General features: G+C 39.7%; 1 protein-coding gene across 1 annotated transcript in view; it reads left to right on the forward strand.

Annotated features, from left to right (window-relative positions):
- Positions 1-1,964: 1,964 nt before the first annotated feature.
- The window catches only part of LOC128692260 (zinc finger protein 883-like), a 95,605-nt gene continuing 85,069 nt past the window's right edge, over positions 1,965-12,500 (forward strand). Inside the window, exons 1-3 of the mRNA XM_070096327.1 lie at positions 1,965-2,086; positions 4,063-4,349; positions 7,907-7,986. Coding sequence (XP_069952428.1) covers positions 4,103-4,349; positions 7,907-7,986 — 327 coding nt within the window. The 5' untranslated portion in view covers positions 1,965-2,086; positions 4,063-4,102. The remainder of the gene's footprint in view (positions 2,087-4,062; positions 4,350-7,906; positions 7,987-12,500) is intronic.

A 12,500-nucleotide genomic window follows, 5' to 3' on the forward strand; every position in this document is an offset into this window, starting at 1 on the left:
ACAGTGGAACCTCAGCTTATGAACTTAATCCATTACGTGACCTTGTTCGTCTCCTGATTTGTTCGTATCTTGATTTGTGCATATGCTGAGTCACTTTTCCTCCTTTAAATTAACTGAAAAACCATTAATCCATTCCAGCAGGATTCCTGCTCTCAGAGGCAGGAAAAATACACTTCAATATAGCGCTAATATCAACTCTACGGCTTATATATCTATCACAATTGATCTAATATGACATAATAAACAATATTAATAACATAGAAACCTGATATATACTGTAGAATGAATAAATTATGTCATTATGTGGCAAGTGGAGGTGGCCATAACCGCCCCCACATTGTTGTGGTATTCACTGCCATCTAGTGATGGCCTTTCGAAGCCGTCTATTATTATTATAGTACAGTATGTACATATTTATTATTATTATTATTATTATTATTATTATTATTATTATTATTATTATTATTATAATGGGGAAGCACTTATGGGAGGGAGGGGATGGAAGGTATCCAGGCTTAATTTAGGGAACTGGAACACAGATTCAATTCCCTAGATCAAGAGCCCCTTACCACTTACATACTAATAATAATAATAATAGTAATAATAATAATAATGATAATAATAGTATAATAATAGTTAATAATAATAATAATAATAAAAATAATAATAATAATAATAACAACAGTAATGACTTCAAAAGGTTGCCATAGTTGGCACCACCATCAGCAAAACAATGGTAACCACTACTTTTCACCTGTCTAGACTTAAGTACAGTGGAACCCCAAGTTTGAGCCATAATCCGTTCCAGGAGCAAGGCCAAAACTCGAAACGGCCGAAAGTCGAAGCAATGTTTCCCATACGAAATAATGTAAATACAATTAATCTGTTCCATACCCACAAAAATATTTGCAAAAAAAAATATATTTTTTAAAGAATAAAAGTTACTTAACATTCATATAGTACTTAAAACATACATATAGTACTTCAATGAGTGATACAAAACATAAATAAACATTTAGATAAACATTTAAAATCACATTTACATAGTTTTATTGACAACTTTTGCTGGCATCTGGAAGATAGTGAGGAGAGAGGAAGGACTTATTGTTTGGAAGGGGAATCTCCTTCCATAAAGACTTCAGGTACCAAGTCGTTATCTGGGGTTACTTCCCTTCTTTGTCTTTTAATGCCACTAGGACCAGCTTGAGAGTCATTGGACCCGTCACACAAAATAACTTTCAAGAGTGCTCTGTTTCTGGCATTTCTTAAGGATTTGCCTAAAATGGGACATTGTTTTGTCACAGAACATGTTGCAGAGATGGCTTGTTTCAGCTTGCTCAGGGTGGTATTTTTCCACAAAACTTTGTAACTTATTCCACATTCCACACATGTCCTTAATCACTGAAGAAGGCACCTCCTTCACTCCCTCTTCCTCCTCCTCTGAAGCAAGTTCCTCAGCTGTGGTCTGATGCTGTTCCAGTTGAAGCAAGAGCTTCAACTGCCACTAGGAAGTTTCTTTGGGCCTATGGTGGCTTATTTCACAGTTATATTCAATAAACACACACTAAACACAATGAATTTGTTGTGAAATGTTAGGATGAGCGTGCAGGGTAATGTTCACTCAAGGATAAACAAAGCAAGACTGGCTCACAATGCCTGCGTGGGGAGGCGCACAGGTGTGGGCAGGCGGACAGACCTGGTATGCCAGCCGAAACACGGGGCAAAGGCCGAAACTTGGGACAAGATTTGGCCGAAAAAAGCAGTCGAAGCTCAAAGCGGCCGATGCTCAGGGCAGCAAAAACTCGGGGGTCCACTGTAGTCTATACGTATTAGGTTAGGTCTGCCCAAAATGCCTCAGCATGATAGTGGCTTTCTTTGCTCCAATCATATTATATGTAAACACACATTGTAACCTTTTCAAAGAAATAAATATTTTATTTATTTTTATTTATTTAAGGAGCCTTCCTTGAGGGGGAAGTACTCATCCTGAAATTTCGTTCGTATCCAGAAGCAAAAAATCGACCAAATGACTGTTCGTATCCTGAAAAATTTGTATGGTGGAGCGTTCGTAAGCTGAGATTTCACGGTATATGATTTATGTTTTACTGAAGTCTTACAAGTATCCAGAGGTATTTACAAGCAACAATTAAAAAAAAATTGATTTTTTCATTTAAACTGTCATATCTGAGCACCTCTGCAAAGACAGTGATTATGTATAAGTGATGGTGAAAGTGTTGAATGATGACGAAAGTTTTTCTTTCTTTTTGGGTCATCCTGCCTTAGTGAGAAATGGCTAATGTGTAAAAAACAAAAATATATAAATTTTGTAATTTTAGGCAGTGATTCAGTGATTTTTTTTTTTTTTTTTTTTTTTTTTTTTAATCATCATTCAACACTTTCACCTCACACACACATAATCACTGTCTTTGCAGAGGCACTCAGATATGACACTTCAGAAGTCTCTCCAAACTGTCAATATTCCAGACCCCCTCCTTTAAAGTGCAGTCATTGTACGTATATACTTCGTATTTCCAGGACTCAAGTTCGGCTAAATATAATAAACAATTTCCCTGAATCCCTTCACTAAATATTACCCTGTTCACACTCCAACAGCTTGTCAAGTCGTAAAAGCCTTTCATTTCCATTTATTCCTATCTAACATGCTCGCACACGCTTCCTGGAAGTCCAAGCCCCTCGCCCACAAACCCTCCTTTACCCCCTCCCTCCAACCTTTTTGAGGACGACCCCTACCCATCCTTCCTTCCCCTACAGATTTATACACCCTCCAAGTCATTCTACTTTGATCCATTCTCTCTAAATGACCAAACCACCTTAACAACCCCTCTTCAGCCCTCTGACTAATACTTTTAGTAACTCGACACTTCCTACTAATTTCCATACTCCAAATTCTCTGCATAATATTTACACCACACATTGCCCTTAGACAGGACATCACTGCCTCCAGCTGCCTCCTCACTGCAGCATTTACAACCACAAGCTTCACACCCATATAAGAGTGTTGGTACCACTATACAGTGGACCCTCACTTAACGATATTAATTGGTACCCGAGAACGAATATCGTTAGGCGAGTTTTTTAGTGTTAGCCGAGCCAAAATGTTAGCGTCAAAATGTATCGTTAGGCGAATTTAACGTTATGCGATGCGTTCGTTAGGCGAGGGTCCACTGTACTTTCATACATTCCCTTCTTTGCCTTCATAGATAACGTTTTTAAAGTTTTTTGTCTCCACAGATACCTCAACACACCACTCACCTTTTTTCCTTCATCAATTCTATGGTTAACCTCATCCTTCATAAACCCATCTGCTGACAAGTCAACTCCCAAATATCTGAAAACATTCACTTCTTCCATACTCCCTCTCTCCAATGTGATATCCAATTTTTCTTTATCTAAATCATTTGATACCCTCATCACCTTACTCTTATCTACATTCACTTTCAACTTTCTACCTTCACATTAGTTAGTTAAACTGCAAATTTGTAAGGCCAAAAGCATTAACAGATATAAGAGTGTAATATTTCTTTTATATAGAAAAACTTTTTTGTATTAAAGATAACATGATTAGTAACAAAGCAATGGGGTATATTTATCATGAGCATTTCCCCACCAATATATTGAAATGCTATCTTAGCCAGTATCACTTAGGAGTGTGACAGCATTTCATTTATGTGATCCTTCGGTGGCACTCATTTGTCAGTGATGACTCTTAAAATTCTGTGAGAAGTTTTAATAAAATACACCATTTACTTTTTGTGTGGCTTCTTATCACTTTCTCCCATTTCTGTTATTTTATGTGGCACTTAATAACATTAAATTCTATCACTCATCCATCTATCACTACAATTACTGTCTTTCTAGGTCTTCCTGCAGGGGATGCATAATTATTTTTATTACTTGTTTTACTTGGATGCAAGACATTACATTAGTCAATTTACGATGGCTTTTATGTTAAATTCTTATTGAAATAAAGTTTAATAAGTCTTTTCACGGTTAACATTTCCCAAGAAAATGCATTGAAATTATAACTCCCCTTATAACCAGGTATCGGGATTCTATTGCGGGACGAGATTTTGAGAAACTTATGAATGATTCTGGCTTAAAAGAAGACCTAGAAGAGTTAGATGATATGGAAGATGCAGACTACAAGCAGCAGGGGCTGTCTGGACCTACTGTACTAGGAATGACTGCCAAAGACCACTTGGATGGTACAATAAATGAAAGTTTGGGAAAAATGGAAGATGGTGCAAGTATAGTCATTGCTCCAGATTCTGAAGAATCTCCATCTGATCTACCAGTATCTGTCAATATTGAAGTTGATTTCCAAGATGGTAAGACTGAAAATGAGTGTTACATTTGATATAATTTTCTCTTAGTGCTCTCTTAAATGATTTTTCTAATGTAAAAAGAGTATAGAGTATTGTTTCTTACATATGCAAGGCTGAATTCTACAAGCATTTTGCAAACAAAGTCTTATCCTCACTTGGCTCATTTCAAAGCCTGACCATAGCAATAACTTATTTCATTAGCTTCTAGCAGTTCATTTTTGGGTGTATACTTTCATTTCTTATTAAACAATGTATGTAAGGGTTACAGTGTTAATTTGAAGTTATGTATTTGTAAGCCGGTGCTTTCATTATGTCAGGTGACTTGATTTCTCAAATGTCTGTGTATGCAAGAAAATATTCCAAACACTTTTTAGTTGAGAAGTGAACAATTGCTGCCAGAATGGTATCGTTGAGAAAAGTTCAGGAAAAGTGAAGCTGCTGATGACAACCTATCTTGATGTGTAATAGCTGATTCCTGATACTATAAAACTGGGCCAGGCTGGGGACTTTTAAAAATATTAGCTTTGCAAGTTTTTTTTTTTTTTTCAACAAGTCGGCCGTCTCCCACTGAGGCAGAGTGACCCAAAAAGAAAGAAAATCCCCAAAAAGAAAATACTTTCATCATCATTCAACACTTTCACCACACTCACACATAATCACTGTTTTTGCAGAGGTGCTCAGAACACAAAAGTTTAGAAGCATATATGTATGAAGATACACAACATATCCCTCCAAACCGCTAATATCCAGACCCCTCCTTTAGAGTGCAGGCATTGTACTTCCCATTTCCAGGATACAAGTCCGGTTATATAAAAATAACCGGTTTCCCTGAATTTTTTTTTTTTTTTTTTTCCAACAAGTCGGTCGTCTCCCACCGAGGCAGGGTGACCCAAAAAAGAAAGAAAATCCCCAAAAAGAAAATACTTTCATCATCGTTCAACACTTTCACCACACTCACACATTATCACTGCTTTTGCAGAGGTGCTCAGAATACAACAGCTTAGAAGCATATACGTATAAAGATACACAACATATCCCTCCAAACTGCCAATATCCCAAACCCCTCCTTTAAAGTGCAGGCATTGTACTTCCCATATCCAGGACTCAAGTCCGACTATATGAAAATAACCAGTTTCCCTGAATCCCTTCACTAAATATTACCCTGCTCACACTCCAACAGATCGTCAGGTCCCAAGTACCATTCGTCTCCATTCACTCCTATCTAACACGCTCACGCACGCTTGCTGGAAGTCCAAGCCCCTTGCCCACAAAACCTCCTTTACCCCCTCTCTCCAACCCTTTCAAGGACGACCCCTACCCCGCCTTCCTTCCCCTATAGATTTATATGCTTTCCATGTCATTCTACTTTGATCCATTCTCTCTAAATGACCAAACCACCTCAACAACCCCTCTTCTGCCCTCTGACTAATGCTTTTATTAACTCCACACCTTCTCCTAATTTCCACACTCCGAATTTTCTGCATAATATTTACACCACACATTGCCCTTAGACAGGACATCACTGCCTCCAACCGTCTCCTCGCTGCTGCATTTACCACCCAAGCTTCACACCCATATAAGAGTGTTGGTACTACTATATTTTCATACATTCCCTTCTTTGCCTCCATAGATAACGTTTTTTGACTCCACATATACCTCAACGCACCACTCACCTTTTTTCCCTCATCAATTCTATGATTAACCTCATCCTTCATAAATCCATCTGCCGACACGTCAACTCCCAAGTATCTGAAAACATTCACTTCTTCCATACTCCTCCTCCCCAATTTGATAACCAATTTTTCTTTATCTAAATCATTTGACACCCTCATCACCTTACTCTTTTCTATGTTCACTTTCAACTTTCTACCTTTACACACATTCCCAAACTCATCCACTAACCTTTGCAATTTTTCTTTAGAATCTCCCATAAGCACAGTATCATCAGCAAAAAGTAACTGTGTCAATTCCCATTTTGAATTTGATTCCCCAAAATTTAATCCCACCCCTCTCCCGAACACCCTAGCATTACTTCCTTTACAACCCCATCTATAAATATATTAAACAACCATGGTGACATTACACATCCCTGTCTAAGACCTACTTTTACCGGGAAGTAGTCTCCCTCTCTTCTACACACCCTAACCTGAGCCTCACTATCCTCATAAAAACTCTTTACAGCATTTAATAACTTACCACCTATTCCATATACTTGCAACATCTGCCACATTGCTCCTCTATCCACTCTATCATATGCCTTTTCTAAATCCATAAATGCAATAAAAACTTCCCTATCTTTATCTAAATACTGTTCACATATATGCTTCAATGTAAACACCTGATCTACACATCCCCTACCCACTCTGAAACCTCCTTGCTCATCCGCAATCCTACATTCTGTCTTACCTCTAATTCTTTCAATTATAACCCTACCGTACACTTTTCCTGGTATACTCAATAAGCTTATTCCTCTATAATTTTTACAGTCTCTTTTGTCCCCTTTCCCTTTATATAAAGGGATTATACATGCTCTCCGCCAATCCCTAGGTACCTTCCCCTCTTTCATACATTTATTAAACAAAAGTACCAACCACTCCAACACTATATCCCCCCCTGCTTCTGCTAGTTGGCACAGCTGGTAAGCAGTAAACATGTTTACATCCCTGTTGGGGCAGTTCTCTCGTGCTTGTTTGCATTTTTTTACAGTCATTTGGCCAAATTTCTTTTTTCTAACCATGGGTCCTAGTGATCTACTGCAGTTAGCCTCAAAAATACTCCATTTTCTTTTACAGTAAGAACATGGGAAGATACTATAGTCAAATTGGGACAGAAATGGCCTACGCTTCTGCCGCTGCCACTGCCTCTGCCACCTTATTATGGCCTATTTTATTCATTCTAGAGTATATATCATGTTTCTGTGCAAATTATATTGTTTATTATGTCATATTAGATGAATTGTGATAGATAAATAAGCCATACAGTTGATAATAGCATCATATTCAAGTATTTTTTCTCGTCTCTCCGGAGTGCAGGATCGAATTAATGGCTTTCAATTAATTTAAATGAGGAAAATTAATTTGATATACGAGTAAATTGAGTTACGAGCTAGCTCCTGGAATGGATTAAACTCATAAGTTAAGGTTCCACTGTATTTCACTTTACAGCAATTTTAGCTTTACAGTATCCTGGAACTTAACCTGCTGTATTAGTGATATTTTTAATTATTTTGATTATTGTCAACTAGTATATTGTAATTATTATTATTATAACTGTTATTACTTTAATAAGAGCTCCAAACTCATAAGGTAGGTGAAATAGCTGATGAAAATCCTCTGTCGGTAACTGAAAGAAGGGAGCTTACTGGCCACAGAAACAAAGTACACCTACACCAGTGAGGAAGTCTTGATGCAATACACATTGGATTGAACATGTTTGCCTCCCATTCTCCCAGGCGCTGTTTGATCCCATGGCTTTAGTGCTTTCCCAAAAATATAATAATAATATTGGTTAGGATATTGTACATGCTTTGTGTGATTTATTCTTTGTTTTAATCTTTCCAGATGGGAATATTACCTTACGTGGTATGGAGGAGTTAAGTGATAAAGAGAAATCTTCAGTTCCCTCTGTCAGTTCTGTCCAGGTAACATCTCTTACCATGAAGTTTTATTGCTATACAGAAGGCCTTCCCATGTACAAATTGCATGTACTCTGTTTCAACTTACAAGCATTTTGTATAGAAAACATTCATACACAGGAAGATTCATAAATAATCCATACTTAATGAGGAAATTTAGATGACAGTTTGATCCAATGTGGATTTATTAAAATCAAGTCACAATAGAGAACAAAAAAAGCACAATACTATGACTAGAACAATATGTAAATAACCCACACATAGGAATAAGAAACTTACGACGACCCTTCGGTCTGACTTGGACCAGTCCAAGTCGGACCTGTACAAGTTACAATAGTTGTGACTTGATAATAGTCTAAGGCAGAATGAGATGTTGTCAAAGTTTCCTATTCTAAATGTGGGTTATTTGCACATTGTTCCTGCTATGATATTGTGACTTTTGATCTTTATGTTTAACATTTACATTTGTAAGTTTATTCAGATATGCACAAATACAGTTACATAGGTTATCATACATAGCAGCATATATGTAGAGAACCTAGGATAACTCAAAAAAGTCAGACAGAGTGACTTATTTCCATTGGGGTTCTGCAGCTGACCATTTGTAAAACATTATTAGTGTCTTGGTTGCCTTATTTGTGAACGGAATTATTTGCTGATGCTGCAAGCGGGGCGGGGTTCAATTATACATCTTCGGAGGCTTCTTTCTTTATTTGCAAAGTCGTGGTGGGTACACAGGCTTGTGGGTTTGTGCCCATGGCCCAGGAGGGCCATCCCACAAGGGAGAGAGGGAGTAGGACTGTTGACTGCTGCTGGGCCGCTGAGTGAGTGAGTGAGCGAGTGCGAGTGGGACCAGCGTCCCACTGACCTGGGCAGGCCGAGAGAGGGCAGCACCTTAGTGCCGCGAAATATGAACTAAGCTGGCAGACAGCATAGGCTGTCTGTGCAGACAGTACAGGCTGTCTACATTCGCTCGGCCACCTACCTCGCGTCGTCCCGACGCGACAATACTGGTGGTGGTAAAAAAAAACTCGGTCTCTCTCTCGTAGGAACAGGGCACAGAACACAAAATAAAAAACATATATATACATATGGACATGAAAAAAAAAAACTTCCTACAGGGAGGGAAGAAAAAAAACATGTGGGGTGTGCTAAACATCGTGGTCAAAGGCAGTGAGCATCGATGGGCATCACTGCACGCCTTTTTGCGTCTGGACAGATACTGCAACACAGGAGACATCGCTGCGGCTGAGCTGTGACGTAACGGGTTACGGTCTCTAGAACGGTCAAGCAGTCATCGTAGGAGTCGCTGCAGGTTTCGCTCAACCTGGGGCACGACATGCTGGTGCCCTCAAGTGAGGTGTCGTCAAAACTCGGCAGCTGGGCAGGACTTCTGGCAAGCGACTCAGGAGGACACTTCTCGACTGGTACTGTTGCTGGGCTGTCACTGCCGGCGAGCCTGGAATGAGTCGTGGAGCGAGTCGTGGTAGAGACGACTGGGCGAAACATCAGGGAGTCGTAACATCATACACCATACTGCAGTGAGCGAGCTAGCAGTCAAAGTGATATCATCTTTGTGCAGGAGCTCACTGAAGCTATGACACGAGGCTGACACAGCGCCTGCCGACAGGGCTTAAACTACGGCTTGACGAGTGTCGTTCTCTCAGCAGTTGGAGTTATAGCAGAGGTTAGTCTAAGCATCCCCAGACTTGTTTCTCTACATATAACTGCACTCTGAAGGTCTGGAAGTGAAGTGAAACAAATCTCGATGGAAAACGTAGCAGGTACGATTCTGCAGAACATCACAAGCGGCGAACAATAAGAGCTTTCTGTACAAGAGGCTCGGTCACTCGGAGCTGAGTAATATCAGCTGTCAAACGCGCTGGTCACACCGGGTGACAGGCAACAAAGTGCTACACAGGGGTCTGGCCGCAGACCACACTGGACAAACGGAAAACTTTACATACACCCGAGGTACATGTGGCACAACATGGCTTAAACTAGCAAATCATGCTTTTCTGTGCACAAAATTGACACTAAGCCATACATTAACATGGGAGAACACTGACTGAGAGGAATTAATTAACACACGACATATATCTTTTTCTCCATGGGGAAGTGGAACAGACTTCTTCCTCTGTCAGCTATGTGTGTTGTAAGAGGCGACTAAAATGCCAGGAGCAAGGGGCTAGTAACCCCTTCTCCTGTATAAATTACTAAATTTAAAAAGAGAAACTTTCGTGTTTCTTTATGGGCCACCCTGCCTCGGTGGGATACGGCCGGTTTGTTGAAAGAAGAACTAGATATATCTTCTCTCAATCTTCTCAACAATACTGACATAATTACTGAAACACTCGATGTGACATCATGTGATGTCAGGCGTGACGTCGCGAGGTGACATCAGCAGACATCTCGAGGTGATGTCAGGCAGCCATCGTGACGTCATGAAGTCGGGCAGCAGCATCAGTAACTCACGTGGCTCATAGATACACATGGCATCGTCCACACCTCACGTGGCATCGGGATCCATGTGGCGTCGTGATCTACGTGGCTTGCTGATCCACATGGCTTGCTGATCCACATGGCTTCGAATGGCGTCGGGCACTCGGATACAATAAATGTAATACAGTGGAACCTCGGCTTTCATATACCCCAATTTTCATAGGATTCAGTTTTCAACGACTTTTTTTGTCAAAATTTTGTCCCAGTTTTCGTACATCCGGTAGGTTTTCATAGAGTTGAAAACGGTCCGTACCAAATGCATCCACCTGCCCTCAGTCACTCAAGCACCCACACAAAGCATCCCATGCGTTCGTGACTCAGTCTGCCTTTGTTTCTCATTGAGTGAGCGTCACCCCGCTCGTTCATCTGAAACATTTCGTAATCCATTGTTTTTTGTGTTTGTTTATTGAGTGCAACTGCTAAATAAGCCACCATGGGGCCAAAGAAAGTTCCGAGTGCCAGCCCTTTGATAAAAAAGGCAAGAAACACAACCTTATGCCTTCTGTGGAATCTATTGTGTCTTTGGGGAAGTCCATGAAGTTGGATGTGAGTGGCCAGGATGTGGAAGAGTTAGTGGATGACCACAGGGAAGAGCTAACCACTGTAGAGCTGCAAGACCTTCAACTGGAACAGCAACAGATCGCAGCTGAGGAAATTGCTTAAGAGGAGGTGGAAGAGAGAGGGGAGAAGGTGCCTTCGTCAATGATTAAGGACGTGTGTGCAAAGTGGAGTGAGTTGCAAAGTTTTGTGGAGAAATATCACCCTAACAAAGCTGTTGCAAGCTGTGTCTTCAACATGTTCATTGACAATGCAAATCTTAAAGAGATGCCAGAAACAGACCTCGCTGGACAGATTTTTTTGTGCAACAGGATACAGTGACTCTCAAGCTGATGCAAGTGCCAGTAAAAGACAAAGAAGGGAAGTAACCCCAGATAGGGCCTTCATACCTGAAATCCTTATGGAAGGGGATTCCCCTTCCAAACAATAACCTCTCCTCCTTCCTCTCCCCTCCTTGCCATCTTCCATATGCCAACAAGAGGGTGGTTATGGTTGTGATGGTGGTAGAGGGTGGTAGTGATGGTTGTAGAGGGTGGTAGTGATGGCAAACAATCAAAGATGTTGAGTTGCTGTTGTTGGTGTGGATCAACGAAAAACAGTTAATGAGAGACAGTGTTGTGGAGGCAATAATTTGTAAAGGATATGCCAACAAGAGTCTTCAGTAAAGGTAAAAATTATTTAAATGTTCATTTATCCATTAAAATTAGTGCTTTATATTTATTTCTCATTGTTTTCTGTATGTAAAACTATAGTTATTCTCTATGAAATGTATTTTTTGTTAATATTTTTGGGTGTCTGGAACAGATTAATTGTATTTACATTATTTCTTATGGGAAATATTGCTTCAGTTTTCATACGATTCAGTTTTCATCAGACTTTTTAGAACGGATTAATCACGAAAACTTGAGGTTCCACTGTATGTAATTGTTTTTAAAGTGGTTGATTTCTAGCTATTTGGTAAATTTGAGTGGTCCAGTGTAGTTCTTACGTTAATGTTTAGTGTTATGCTTGGTACTCAGCTCCTGGATCCACTACTTCACTGGCCACTTGCCAAATTCACTCCCTGCTGGCCTCATAGACCCTATCGTACCTTTTCTTAAAAATGTGAATATAGCCTGCCTCCACCACTTTATTGGGAGCATTCCTCTTCCCAACCACCCTAAGAGTGAAGAAATACTTCCTGGTACCCATGTGGCTCATATCTTTAACTTCCAGCTTGCTTTTCTACCCTATCAATTCTTTTAATGTTGCAGCCTCTCCTCACTTAGCGACATACTCGTTTACTGACGCCTTGGACTTACGACTGGCTCTCTGACCAGTATTTATACCTAAATAATATATATAAGAGCTTATTTCCTCCATTCTGTTTATTTCAATTTACAGTACACTACTGTATGAACATTTAAAAATATACCAGCAATGTTATAAATGGTGCAAAGATGACATTAAAGCAATATCAA

Source organism: Cherax quadricarinatus, chromosome 53 (genome assembly GCF_038502225.1).
Source record: "Cherax quadricarinatus isolate ZL_2023a chromosome 53, ASM3850222v1, whole genome shotgun sequence".
NCBI lineage: Eukaryota > Metazoa > Arthropoda > Malacostraca > Decapoda > Parastacidae > Cherax > Cherax quadricarinatus.